Genomic DNA, 13,437 nt, shown 5'->3' with positions numbered 1-13,437 from the left:
CGTTTCTGTCTTTCTTCCTCGCGTTTTTCTTAACATCCTATAACCCTTATATCGCGTTCGTATAAAACTATCTAACAATCTCCCTTCCCGGACACGCGAATGTTCGCGTTCGGTTCGGTGCCTGCCGTATCAAAAATCGTTTCAAAAACGCAACGCCCTGCTGCGAAGCTGCGACGGCAATTAACAGAGAAATTTAATTTCCACCTTTTTACAGAAAAGCAAAAAGAAAAAAAAACAATCAAACAAATAGAGCTATTTTACACCATTCCTTTTGTCGGCGCCGGTGCATCGGCTTCAATACAGGGTTTTCCAGGGGTTCTCATAGATGTGGGACACTTCCTTGACTCTTTCGTATGGGAAGTGAACTTCATGTGATGGAATTTGGACTCTATGACACCCTTAACGGACAGGCTCCTTAGAAATTCCTATTGGATTTGTCCAACAAGGATGCTTAGAATCTAATTCCCATTACATTAAGTTCATTTCACGGAAGGAGCCTATCAAGTGTCCCACAGCTATGAGAACTCATAGAACTCCTGGAAAACCCTCTAATAGCGCCTATAGGATAATCCCTACAAAAACGGTAACGATTAACCAAACGATCGATACAAGAAGTAGGGGGAGGGAAAATAATAAACAAATGCATTGGCGTAACAATTATCAATCGGTTACGCGTGGATTTACATGTTTGTATCGTTCGTTTCGTCCCGACCCGCCCAAGGTACTCACGCTCGCCGTACCACGCGTCGAGACGCGGGCGAAGAGTTTCATCGTTTTTCGCTCGATTGACTAATAAATATAAAAAAAAAGAAACCGACCGAAGGTAGCTTAAGCATTAATTCGTAATAAAAAGGTATTCACAAATACGTGCGTCGCGCACACTGGACCTGATCCGACTCCTTCTACACTGAGACTGACTGAACACACACACACCTCCCTCGCTCTCTACACACCACTCTGGCAACACCCATCGCGCTTCCTCCTACCATGGCACACTAGCTGCGGTTGGTGAATAAATGCGCCAGTCCCGTTTCCTGGTTGCTTTCGATCAGATTAAATGCGTTCGGGCGATGATTGTTGGGCGGCGGCACGATCGGCTGCAGGTTCAGTATCTTCACCTCCTTCCGACCGTGCTGGCCAATGTTGCGCCCGATAATGTTGGTGGTAATCTTCTTGAACAGGTCCTTCTTGGCCTTGTCGATCTTGTTGCCCTTGGTGCTGCCGGACGATATCTTCTCGTCCAGCTTCTGTATGTCGCCGGCGCTCACGTTCGGGATCTGCTGCAGCACCTCGAGTATGTTCGGGAACTTGGGGCGCAGTATTTCGTACGCTTGCACGCCGAGCGTAATGAGTGACGTCTGCGGCACAGGGAATACAAATCATTATTAAATTATTGTCACACAGTTGGCACGAGTTTCTAGTTGCACAAGGGGAGTTTCATCACCGTACCTGATTCGATTCGTGCTGACCGTGCAGCTGCAGGGCCTTCAACACCGCGATGATAATGTTGGAGGCCAGCGCTTCCGTGATTAACTGTTCCGCTGCTAGGAAACGGATGATTGGACCGCTGAGCAGTGTCGCCTTCAGGCTGGAGTTGCTGTCATTCCACGAAAGTACGCTAAAATGTATGATCAAACACAATAAACTCAGTTAATTTGAACGTCCATAAGATGAGCCACCCGAGTAGCTTCAATACCTTAGCACCGTCATGACGATCGGGTTGCTGGTGTACTGGTTGCGCAGCAGCTTGCCGCCCAGATCGCTAATCACCTCCGACGTCATGGCCGATTGGGCGGCGCGCGTCAGTGCCTGCGGCGTACCGTCCATACTCTGATCGTCCTGATCCATGCCGCCGGCCATCGTTGCGTCGCTGGTCGAGTTGGCCGTCGGATCGATGGTGCTGCCGACGAGCGCCACCTTCAGCACATCGATGTACTCGCGGGTCAGCGTACGGTTGAGCATATCCTCCAGCACCTCCTGGGTGTCGTTCACGTCCTCGCCCAGTTCGCCGGATTCGTACAGCGCCGTTATGTAGTGCCAGCGAGCAGTCAGTCTTGTCAGCACTAGTATAAGAAAAACGAATTATTAAATTGAAAGAATGACCCGTTCGTACAATCAATTCAACCACGGGACACACTTACTGAATGGAACAAAGTGGGCAAAGATTGGCAAAAGGACTGCTTCATGGAACACCGGTGGGCAGGAGTAGATGAATGGCTTCAGGAACACGCGCACGATCGTCCGAAGGCGAAAGTCGGGCACATACTCGAGACTCGCAAACACACTCCCCACGATCGCGTTCGCAATGCCGGGCAGCGCGTACAGATCACGCCCCAGCGACGGCCCGGCCGAACCCATCATGTGGTAACAGTGCTCGAAAATGCCCGCCAGAAACGTTTGCATACGCCCGAACGCGGTCGGGGGCAGCTTTTGCGCCGGATCGAGCGGATCCTGCAGCACCGGCGACACGCCGAGCAGCTGCTTTTTCTCGCTCTCCTGCATACCGTTCGCGTTGCGGAACGAGTCGGAGAACGATTGCAGCGCGTCCGGCTTCCACAGCTCGTTGAGGCAGCGCATCAGCGACAGGATGTGCGGTAACAGTGGGACCACGTGCGAGGTGGCCGGATTGCGACAGATCGGATTGCCGGACTCGGTGAGCGCGACCACGAATCCGCCGCGCGAGCAGCGATCGGGATCGTCCGGCCAGGAGCAGCGCTTAATAACGCCCAGCACCAGGTTGAGCGCGTACGTCAGCTGCCGGCGATTGACGTTGTACGGATCCTCGACCGTGGTCGCGAACGGTTCGATCGCCGGCCGGTTCAGCCCCACGTACTCGATGAAGGTGTGCGCGTTTTTCACCACCGGCACCAGCAGCCCGCCCCAGATCGACACCCCATCGCGGATGACTTCCGCCACGAAGCCGCTCTGGCGCTCAAAGTCGCAGAAGTGGTTCGAGATGAGCAGCAGCGCCTCGAGCAGCGTCACCTGCTCCACCTTGCTCAGCCGCTCCGGCTGCACGATCAGGTTTTTCACGCTCGTGTTGATCTGGTCGAAGATGGGCAGCAGCAGCAGCGGGTACTTGTGCGCAATCTTCACCATCAGGGCGGCCGCGTGGCGCCGCAAGTTCTTCACCGCCACCGTGCGCGTGTGCCGCGTTTCGCCCACCTCCTGGAACACGAGCGAGGCGAAAATCTTCTCGAGCACGCGCGGCAACAGCTGCACCCCCGTCATGGCCACACAGTTCGCGGCCGTAATCTGGCAGGAGGACATGCTGAGAAACACGAACAGCGAGGAGATGCAGGACAGCATCACGGACAGGACGAGCGGATCGTTCGACTCCACCTTCAAGCACTCCTCGAGCAGGCGCAGCCCGGCCGAGACGGACGGCCGCTCGGTCACCATCAGGATGCGCGACAGCACACCGTCCAGCGCGTTGGTGAGGGCGTCCCACTCGAGGTAGAGCGGGTCGGTGACGCTGCAGGCGGTGGCACTCCGGTCGCAGGCGGCCGTCTTGCCGAGCATCGCGTTCAGCCAGTGCTCGCAGTACGAGAACGTCACGAGCGGTGCGATCAGCGTGGCCTGGCGGAAGATCTCCAAAAAGTCCGTCCGGCAGCGGAAGAAAAACACCAGCCACTCTTCCTCCGCGTCGTAGTCGAGGCTGGCGAACGTTTGCGGGTGCATCGTGATGCCGGTCCAGCGCCGCACCGGATAGTTCACCTTGATGATTTTCGGCCCGATCACCTCGATCACCTTTGGAATGTACTCGAGCACGAGATGCTCCTTCGAGATTTGCTCGTGCTTCAGCAGCGTCGTCCAGATCAGGGCGGCCGGGTGCGCGAGACTGTAGCTGGCGTGGCGCGTAAAGATCAGCACCGTGCCGAGGAAGGTCGCCAGGCAGTGGGGTTTGATCGGCTGGCACTCCTCCTTGCCCCACAGTGCGGTCAGCTGGGAGGCAAGCCCCGTCAGCACCTGGGCGAGCTTTTTCAGAAACAGATAGTACGCCTCCGTCTCGAGCCGCTCGTTCTGGGTGGCCGCCTGGTAGTAGTGCTCGACCGGCGCATCCTCGAACAGCAGCAGCAGCGGTTTGCGGTCCTTCAGCTGGCCGCGCCGGTTCGTAATCTGGCCCAAGCATTCCGCCGCCGGCTGCTGGAACTCGACGTCCGTCAGCAGGATGCACAGGATCTGCAGCAGTCGGCCGTTGGCCGCCATGATGTGGTTGATCGAAACCCACTCCACAAAGCCGGTCAGCGTCTGCAGTGCCACCTGCACCACCCGGCTGTGGCCGTGCGCTTTGTGCTCGTCGCCGCCGGTAGTGGCGCTGCGGAACTCGCCCACGTGCAGCTCGATCAGGCGCAGGAAGAAGGTGAAGATCTCCGACATGTTCACGGTGAGCGCCTGGTAGATGTCCTTCCGCCGCTGGTTCGACTCGATCGTCTGCAGCAGCGCCACGTCCTCGACGAGCCGGAGAAACACGAGCAGCACCAGCTCGGTCTGGGCCATGCCCTGCGAGCAGGCGTCGCTCAGCTCGACCAGCAGCGTCGTCCACTGCTGGGGCCACTCGCGCTTGATCATCTCGACGATGATGCGCGACACGCCGTCCTTGATGTGGGCCAGGCTCTGGTCCTGCGCCTCGCCGACGCCGGCCTGCAGCAGCTTCATCGCGTTCTCCTTGATGAATATTTTCTCCTGCTGCGAGATGCTGTTCCAGTTAAACTTGACCGTGTGTTCCATCAGCTGCAGCCCGAAGTGGCGCACGATCGGGGGATAGGCGCCGGTTACCAGCGAAAGACCCGCCTGTGCGCACAGTGGTGATATGTCTTTGAAGCTGCCGGAAAGATACGGGATGCACGTTGTAAACGTGAAATTATCACACACGCACACACATGCACACACAGACACAGATGCAGACAGGTCAGCCGTACTTACCGTTCACATGCTACGTACGCGTCCATCCTTGCCTGCTGTGTTGCTTCCGGATCCATCGTTATCTTCACGGCACGAGCCAGCTCGTTGGCGAGTTCCAGCACATCGTGAGCCATCTCCATTGCGGGCGGGTGGCGCTTGTCGGATCACACCCTCCCTTCTGTCGAAACCGTTCACACTCTTCTCGCTCCCTGCTTTTGCGCTGCAGCCCGACGAGTGGCACAACCTCGACTGCGACTGGATCGAGCACGGGCGAATGGGGGGCCAGGAAGTTTGCCTCTCAGCACACTAGGATTGCATCAAATGAACAAATTAGAACAAACATTGCTCGCAGGACATTTGCGCGCAGATAGGAGAGGCAAGACAGGGGAAGCAACAATTGTCGCTCGGTGGTGACGGAGGTTAGTTCGGGATAAACGCTACGCCAATGATGCAATGTGACCGGTGGATGTTGCAAACTAAACCCTCTCCCGTCCAGGTGCATCGCCGACGCGCGCGCACACACACACACTTCTCGACGGGCCATGCCTTTTCCCCCTGTTGCCTCCGGTGCGGGAACGATACGCGGCGAGGACAGTGCATGGGGCCCGTGTGCCCGAGTGTCACGGCAGCAGTTTCAATGCACGTTTTCCAGCAAACACAAACTTACCGCACGCTTTTCCCAACTCGGCTGCACCGTCAACAGTTTGTCATTTCCGGCGTGAATTCGGTCCCGGCTGGCTGCTCTCTGCTTTCGGTAGCGTGCCGCAAGCGAAATTGTGTAAAATGCAGTAGGAACAATTTTTGTAAACGCGGTCTCGCGCTGCTAAATGTCTTCTTTCTCTTCTTCTCCGCAAGAATTCTGCTCGAAACGCAAACGACATCGCGACGGGCCGCGAGCTCGAACTTCAAACCTGACAGCGGCCGCAACCGTTTTGTTGGCGAGCAGAGCGGTGCGAAATCTAGCCGGAAAAACGATATTTGGAGAAGGATTGCTAGTAAATAAACGAAATAAAAAATAAATAATTATATTGCGATCTTACTAAGGGGGTTTCACCGGTTTTTTCTTTCGATTTTTCAGCCACGCCATGGGCGCATTCGTTCGAGTAGTTCAAGCAACCTTGGGTGGAATTGACAGAGCCGCTCCTGTCAAAAACACCGGCATTGCGCGGAATAGTTGTTTTGCTTGTCTGCTTCCCTCACGCCAAGTGCGTTCAGTTGTTTGGTGAGATTTTTTAGCTTCGCATAATCCGCAGCATTAGCCATGGACACGAAAGGATCGCCCCCAACGCACAGCATCTCGCTGCCGGAGCAAATCATCACGTTCGAACTGTCGTCCTACGAATGGTCACAAAATCTGGTCTGCATCGCGCTGATGGACAAGCTGATCCTTGGCAGTGTGCGCTTTCCGGTAGGCGAATGTTCTCTTGTTCACGCCGTTCTGTATGTTGTTTTACTATTCATTTGTTACTTCTTCCTCAGGAAGAAAGCGAAAATGAATGCTTCGAGTGGAATCAGCTGAAAGAAATCCACCACAAAAGCCGACCACATTCCGTGGCGTTCGCGCCCGAAACGTCACTCGCCGTCGTGCCGAAGAAGGTGGTATTAGCGAGCGCCGGGTCAGACTACAAAATTCGCATCTTCCAAAGCGATCTCGACCAGAGCGACACCGTGCAGCTGCTGGAGGGCCACAGCTCGTACGTGAACCACGTGAGCTGGGATCCGGACGGGGAGTTTTTGGCCTCGTGCAGCGACGACAACAGTTGCGTGCTGTGGAAGTGCAAGGAGGACTACAGCCAGGGGCCCAGCTTTTTCTTCGGCTCGGCCGTGCAATCGGCCAAATGGCACCCGGAGGAGTCGGGCCATCTGCTGATTGCGGAAAAGTGCGGCGCCATACACCTGTACAAGGTGCATATGAAGACGTCGATGCTGTCGGTCGAAACGGACACGAACCCACTGATCTACGCGGACTGGAGCCTGACGAACGCGGCGTACGTTGCAGCAATGGCACGCGGTTGCATCTTCTCTTGGGATCTGAAAAATGCCAGCTGGCCGATCGAGAACAAACCGATGCACGACGAGTGCGGTCATATTGTGAAATTTTCGCCCCACTCGGAGAGCGTTGTGGCCAGCATTGGGCGGCCGAACGCGACTCTGAAGGTTATCCACATGAAGAACAAACTGCCCCAAATCGAGGCGAAGCTGTTGCTGTACGGAGGGCTCTGTTGGCATTACCAGCTACCGTACGTTGTGGCGGCCTCCGATCGAAAACTTTGCTTCTGGAAGGTTGCGATTTGAAAATGAATAAAATGCATTTTTCTAATTGGAAATAATCGTGAAGGAAACAATTACAGTTGTTCTAATAAGCCCGCATGTTCTAAAAGTAACATGCTTTGTGAGAACCTTGCTCGGGGAGGCGTTTCTGTCATTTGATCAAAATAAAAATAAACGTCAATTGTTGTCAATAAACAGCACGCGTACGGAATTTTGTTAAGCGAGCTGCAGAATTAGTCGCTTAAAAACTCGTTTGCCAGACAGATTTGTTGCATTTTACTTACTAAACTAGTCATTAAAGCATTCTACTTCATCGTAGTCCATATATTCAAGCACAAAATGCTTCTGCGTAGGATTGTTGCCGCTGGCAAGCTGAGTAAGAATCTGCAAGGCAGCCGTAGTACCGTGCCGGTACATTACATCACGGATTTTTCTGTTTTGTTTTAGATTTACCGCGGTCAATGGCCACAGTGACAATGCCTGAGCAGCAATTGGTAGCGTCTGAAAAAGGTAAGTTCAAGCGAAAACCATCTCCTGTATTTGTCTAATCACTCTGCGTACGTTTTGCGCTAGGTTCCGACGTGCTAAGCCATCCGGACTACTTCGGCGTGCACAAGCTGTTCACCGTGGAAGATTTGTTCAAGGCACGGGTCCATTTCGGCCACAAGGAGGGCACACTGAACGACAACATGAAGGGTTACCTGTACGGTAGCCGGCTGGGGCATTGCATTATCGATCTGGATAAGACGGTGGATTATTTGCGCGCGGCGCTAAACGTTGCCGCCCACATTGCGTACCGGGACGGGATCATATTGTTCTTCAATCGAAACGCACTGAACGCGCACAGGGTGGAGCAAACGGCGAAGGAGTGCGGGGAGTTCGCCCACACGCGCTACTGGCGGGGCGGTGTGTTCACCAACGCTAAGGTGCAGTTCGGGGCGGTCACCCGGCTGCCGGATTTGTGCATATTTTTCAACACCATGAACAACGTGCTGGACATGCATACGGCCGTGCGCGATGCGGCCAAGATGAATATTCCGACGATCGGCATCGTCGATACGAACTGCAATCCCAATCTGATCACTTACCCGGTGCCCGGCAATGACGATAGTCCGGCCGCGATCGAGCTGTACTGCAAGCTGTTCAAGAATGCCATCCTTCTGGGGAAGGAGAAACGAAAGGCTCATCTCGCAAGTGAAGCACAGTGAGACAGTGGCGGCGGGGCTTGGTGTTTGTTGTAATGCGATTATTTAGAGTAAAAACGTATTTAGACTCTGTAAAACAAACCTTCCCGATTGCTTCTCAAAACGTGTCTCCTTTATTCGTAACGTTACCTTCCCATTCGAGGGTTTCAAAGTGCACCTCGTCGCTCGACTCGTCGACGTAGGCAATAACACACAGCTTATTCACTACCACCGACAGTCGACAGATCCGGATCAGGTACTTTGCGTCTAGCTTTCGAGAAACGCCTCCCGCCAGCACGTGCACCGTGTGTGACGCGTGGAAACACATCGGATCGCCTGGATAGAGCAGAAAGTCGCATCCGAATGCATCTCCCGTTGTGATGAAGCCTCCCTGTTGCCAGAGCGATTCAAAGACGCGATACTTTACATCCTCTTGGGCGCTCAAGGCGATCGAGCATTCGGAAAATTCTTTAAAAGGGGAAAATGTAAATACAATCGTCTCGCTGGTTCGTGACAATGGCCACAACGCTTACCAAGTGGGAGAGGGTACTTTAATGGAATCTGTACCATTTGATCGAACCTCTCCTGCATTATCCTTTCCTTTTCTTGGTCGAGCAGCTGCTCGGGATCGAGATGGATATCTACAAATATTTAAAAAAAACCTCATCACCGAATGGTCACAATTGGAAGGGTTTGTCTTACTTGTATACCTTCTTCTTTTACTCCTGACTTCAATAGCTTCCGGCGCTTGCCTTCGATGATTCTTGGCATGTGTTTTCGAAACGCTTCAAGCCTTTTCTCGACCACGGGCATATGCATTTCTTGCTTCTGTTGCTCAACCATCGCGCCATACTGCTGCGACTGCTCCTCCGAGGGAACCCGTTGCAAAGCGCCAGTTTTATCGACCAAAGTAATTATTTGCTTGCCTAGAAGCAGCTTCACTTCATACGCCGATAGAGCGACCGGCATTCCTTGTTGGTTAACATTTCTTGGATGGGAGACGGGAACGCCAATTAGATTGCCAACTATTCGATATTCGAACCGGAGCTTCAGATAGTCTGAAATGGACGGTGGAACGATTATTAGCGGAGGGTTAGTGGGAATAATCACAAAATGTTACCTTCGGCATTGAAAATTAACCCCCGTCCATGCATAAAGTTCACCACGATGCGGCTCATGCTGAATGTGTTTGGATACACATGCAGCTTCCTCAGCCGTTTATTTACATTTGGGTGCAAGGTAATAAAGAAAGGTGTGACGAGGAAAACTTGAAACATTATTATAAAAGGAAAATATTCCGTTTATATTTTTTATTTAAAGAGAAAGCCGCAGTTTTTAATGCTAAACTTACACAACGAATTGAAAATTGCATTTTTCTGTTAAAAATTGTTTTTAGTACAAACAACCAAACTTATCTTTCATCCATGAACCTTGTGTAAATCGGCCGGTGATTTGACAGTTCCGAGGGATAAACAAAACCTCTCACTCACAACGTGTTTTCTGTTCTGGTGCTCGTGCGAGGAAAACGTGCGTTTCTGTTCAGTTTTTCGTATCTCGAAAGCATAATCGTAATTTGTTTTCATTTCCTTCTCAACCCATCCTTTCAGATGGCTCTAGCGCAGGCCCGCAAGGCCAATAAATTCAGCATAAATGAATTACGCAGACGAAGCCGCTCGTACTTTCACCGGCAATGCCGCATCATCGTGCGAAACCTGTCGTACAAAATCACCGAAAAGAAGCTGCGCAAGGAATTCGAACGGTTCGGCAAACTGGAGGAAGTGAATATCCTTAAGCGGGAGGATGGCAAGATGGTCGGTTGTGCGTTTCTGCAGTATTCCCAGCGAGAAGAGTCGGATAAAGCGATCGACGAGATGGACGGGCATGTTTACATGGGAAGAAAGATAGGGGTGCAGTATGCAAAGGATAAATCGGACTATTCCAGGGTGAAGCAGGAGAAAATCAAAGAGGAAGATGCCATTAAACTCGAAGACGATGAAGATGTTGAAATCAAGGAGGAGGATGAGAAGGGCGACGAGGAGGATGATGCTGAGGACGACGAGGAGGACGACGAAATGGACGATGAGGATGAAGATGAAGATGATGGGGATGACGAGGAATTCGATGATGATGAGGAGGAGGATGAGGAAGATTTAGATGATGAAGAGGATGAAGACGAGGAAGATGAAGACAAAAAGTCGTCAAAGCTGCTGAAAGCTAAGATTAAACAGGAGAAACGCAATGAAGTGGAAGAAGGCCGCGAAGTGTTCGTGAAGAACCTTCCCTACGATGTGGAAGCGAACGAGCTGAAGGAGATCATGTCCCAGTTTGGCTTAGTGGAGAAGGTATTGATCAACCGGGAACGTATATCGGGCCACTCGAAGGGTACGGCGTTTGTAATCTTTAAGCTGAAAGACTCGGCACAGCTAAGCTGCCGGCAAAGTCTGAAGCTGAAGGTGCACGATCAGTACGCCGAAATCATGCCCGCGCTGCGCAAGAAGGACATCCTGGATCGGGAGAAGGCAAAGCAGGAAAAGCGTGCGAAAGATTCGCGCAATCTGTACCTTCTGAAGGAAGGCCTGATAATGGCCGGTTCCCCGGCGGCGAAGGGCGTCTCACAGTCCGATATGTCGCAACGGTTGCGCCTGGAACAGCGCAGCAATGAAATCCTCAAGAACTTCAACCGGTTCGTCGCACGCGACCGGCTAACCATTCACAACATCCCGCAAAGCTACACGAACGAAGATCTGCGCAATATGATCATCAACTTCACCTCCTACAGGCCACGCGAGTGTCGCGTGATGCGAGACAACCGTCCATCGTTTGGCAGTGCGGCGGGACGGTCGCGCGGCTATGGGTTCGTTTCGTTTCCAAAGCACGAAATAGCGCTGGACGTGCTGCGGAAGCTCAACAACAACCCGTCAGTGTTCGGCAAGAACAGTCGGCCGATCGTGTCGTTCAGCATCGAGGACCGAAACGTGTACAACATACGGCAAAAGCGGTTGGAAAAATCGCGCGCAAACAATCCTACCTACCAGAAGAAGATACAGGAGCTGCAGGAGAAGAAGGCGAAACGGTCGCAGAGCAGAAAGGAAACGAAGCGACAAACGCTGGAAAAGCTGGCCGTGGCGCCGACTGCCCTGCTGCAAAAGCTGAATCCGAACGCGAAACCGGTCGCGCTGGTACCGAAGAAGAAGCAGCGCAAGCGCGACCTCGAACAGATGGTGACGCCGTTCTCGGGCGAGCTGTCGAAGGAGGGGAAAGCGGGGCTGCGCTCGAACCGCAAGATTACGTACCAGGCCGATGCGCACCTGCAGCGCATCAAGGACGAGCGCAAGGAGGGCAAGAAATTGCGGCGCAAGCAGGAGGCAGCGCGTAATCGCATTGCGAAGCAGGGCGTGAAGAGGGTGAAGCAGAAAATGAACGTAAATGAGCTGAAGAAGGAAGACGCCTTCTTTAACGAGGCCATCGGCAAGTACAAAAATATGATCAGCCAGGCGACGAAGCAGCCGGTACGCAAGAAATGGTACAGCGAGTGAGTGAGGATGGTGTTTTGGGGCATATCGGTTCATACGTTTATTTTGTATCGTATATAAGTAACAAAGTGGATAATAAATGAGCAGCAGCAATTTGTTGTCTACCACACATTTAAATGAGGGCTTTATTTTACACTTGGAACTGTTTAGTTATCAAGCAACTACATCCTTCGGGAATGTAGGACTATAACGATTATAGAAGCATAGCGTCCCGACCCATTTCTATCTCATTTTGGCTAAATACATCAATATTCGAGGACACGACTATACAGAAAATGATAATAATTGTTAAACAACTCACTCCATCCACACGCACAGCTGAAGGGATGGCTATGAATGCTAAAGGAAAGGAAATGCGAGGAAATAATCCAGCTAATGATGTTCGTTTCCCCTTCCGAGAACTTGAGATTTTCCGAACGCTCTGACGCTGCAACGGACTAATACCTTCACGCTTCAGTACGAGCTTCTGTTGCATCCGTCGCGCGACATCGGACGCCTGTGGGGCTAGAAGCTTTGCTCGAGGCGCGGATCGGGCACCAGCTCCTGGTGCCTTTGAAGCAGCCCCAAACACTGCAGCAAACAGTGCGTGCTGGCAGCGGACAGTGCCTTCACCATCAGCAGATCTGGATCGGTGCTCGAGAGCGGACCGGCCAAATTCTCGATCGCCCGGGCCAGCGCGGCATTGCTGAGCTCCGTCTGCTGCAGCTGCTGCCTGGCCGCACCGAACGCATCGTGCGCGGCCAGCTGATCACGCGGCGGCAGTGCCGTACCGGTGGAGTTCGAATGACTCTCCACGACGGCACGCAACCCGTCGACCCACTCCTGGCGAGCGCGTGCATCAACCGCGCGCAGTTTCAGCATATCGCCCGAGGCGCAATTCACGGTGAACGTTTTTGAATCTTCATCGCTCGGACAGATCACCGCTCCGGCTAGATGAACTTGGCCGCGGGGCGTACTGCCGACGATATGGGACGAGGAGCTCGAGTCTTCCCCGGCCGGTTCGCACAGGTAGTAGCTGAGCAGGCCGCCCTGCGCATCGACACTAAACCAACGATACTGCCAGCCTGCAAGGAGTGGGATTAGCTCCGGTTAGATGTTGCGACGAGGGAAATGCAAACGAGGGACGAGGGAAATGATTTTCCTACCTTTCATCACGTTGGTGTACTTGTACAGCTGACCGCTGAGTTGCTGCCGATTCATGCTCAACACCTTGTTTAGATTAGACTCCATGTTTGCAGAAACGCACTCTCGGGAGCTGCTTGCGTTATGTGGTGGCAATTGAAAATAACTAAATTAATCGCGTATTCTTGGGCGTTCAGGAAGAGGCCAATTTTCTAGATTTTCTACAAAGAGTTTACAAATAATCAGCAAACATTGGCCCCAAATGACAGTTCGCCACAAGGTTGCTCAATAACAGAGTAAGCTGTACCGATTGTGCAGTTCATTTAATTGGATTTTTTGAATAACTTCCATTTATTTTAAGCTCTTTAAATCGTACAAAACATTATTTTAAAAATCTTATGAAAAATACATCAGATGACTTA

General features: G+C 52.6%; 6 protein-coding genes across 7 annotated transcripts; 3 read left to right on the top strand and 3 right to left on the bottom strand.

Annotated features, from left to right (window-relative positions):
- Positions 1 to 651: 651 nt before the first annotated feature.
- On the bottom strand, positions 652 to 5,763 carry LOC121598651 (exportin-5). The gene is made up of 6 exons (XM_041925785.1): positions 5,573 to 5,763; positions 4,927 to 5,211; positions 2,142 to 4,825; positions 1,697 to 2,063; positions 1,450 to 1,618; positions 652 to 1,358 (listed from the first exon to the last, which is right to left on the bottom strand). The coding sequence occupies exons 2-6, from the start codon at positions 5,043 to 5,045 to the stop codon at positions 996 to 998; spliced, it is 3,702 nt and encodes a 1,233-aa protein (XP_041781719.1). The 5' UTR covers positions 5,046 to 5,211; positions 5,573 to 5,763; the 3' UTR covers positions 652 to 995.
- Positions 5,764 to 6,052: 289 nt separating this feature from the next.
- On the top strand, positions 6,053 to 7,206 carry LOC121598653 (nucleoporin Nup37). Its single transcript, XM_041925788.1, has 2 exons — positions 6,053 to 6,313; positions 6,385 to 7,206. Exons 1-2 carry the CDS (start codon positions 6,167 to 6,169, stop codon positions 7,198 to 7,200), a joined length of 963 nt encoding a protein of 320 aa, XP_041781722.1. The 5' UTR covers positions 6,053 to 6,166; the 3' UTR covers positions 7,201 to 7,206.
- Positions 7,207 to 7,220: 14 nt separating this feature from the next.
- On the top strand, positions 7,221 to 8,462 carry LOC121598655 (28S ribosomal protein S2, mitochondrial). The gene is made up of 3 exons (XM_041925791.1): positions 7,221 to 7,552; positions 7,624 to 7,686; positions 7,750 to 8,462. The coding sequence occupies exons 1-3, from the start codon at positions 7,516 to 7,518 to the stop codon at positions 8,382 to 8,384; spliced, it is 735 nt and encodes a 244-aa protein (XP_041781725.1). The 5' UTR covers positions 7,221 to 7,515; the 3' UTR covers positions 8,385 to 8,462.
- LOC121598654 (tRNA-splicing endonuclease subunit Sen34) lies at positions 8,450 to 9,763 on the bottom strand. 2 transcript variants are annotated; one of them, XM_041925790.1, is made up of 5 exons: positions 9,712 to 9,763; positions 9,481 to 9,627; positions 9,071 to 9,418; positions 8,894 to 9,001; positions 8,450 to 8,828 (listed from the first exon to the last, which is right to left on the bottom strand). In XM_041925790.1, exons 2-5 carry the CDS (start codon positions 9,536 to 9,538, stop codon positions 8,479 to 8,481), a joined length of 864 nt encoding a protein of 287 aa, XP_041781724.1. In that variant the 5' UTR covers positions 9,539 to 9,627; positions 9,712 to 9,763; the 3' UTR covers positions 8,450 to 8,478. The 2 variants fall into 2 exon arrangements, with proteins under 2 accessions (XP_041781724.1, XP_041781723.1); XM_041925789.1 differs by lacking the exon at positions 9,712 to 9,763 and having other exon boundaries at positions 9,481 to 9,700.
- A 48-nt stretch (positions 9,764 to 9,811) lies between these two features.
- On the top strand, positions 9,812 to 11,998 carry LOC121599788 (RNA-binding protein 28). Its single transcript, XM_041927855.1, has 2 exons — positions 9,812 to 9,887; positions 9,968 to 11,998. Exon 2 carries the CDS (start codon positions 9,968 to 9,970, stop codon positions 11,894 to 11,896), a length of 1,929 nt encoding a protein of 642 aa, XP_041783789.1. The 5' UTR covers positions 9,812 to 9,887; the 3' UTR covers positions 11,897 to 11,998.
- Positions 11,894 to 13,280, bottom strand: LOC121599789 (oxysterol-binding protein-related protein 11). Its single transcript, XM_041927856.1, has 2 exons — positions 13,039 to 13,280; positions 11,894 to 12,957 (listed from the first exon to the last, which is right to left on the bottom strand). Exons 1-2 carry the CDS (start codon positions 13,121 to 13,123, stop codon positions 12,398 to 12,400), a joined length of 645 nt encoding a protein of 214 aa, XP_041783790.1. The 5' UTR covers positions 13,124 to 13,280; the 3' UTR covers positions 11,894 to 12,397.
- Positions 13,281 to 13,437: the final 157 nt, after the last annotated feature.

This window comes from Anopheles merus, chromosome 3L, assembly GCF_017562075.2.
Source record: "Anopheles merus strain MAF chromosome 3L, AmerM5.1, whole genome shotgun sequence".
In the NCBI taxonomy this organism is placed as follows: domain Eukaryota; kingdom Metazoa; phylum Arthropoda; class Insecta; order Diptera; family Culicidae; genus Anopheles; species Anopheles merus.
Note: the sequence above shows the minus strand (reverse complement) of the source record. Positions and strands in the feature narration are given on the sequence as shown.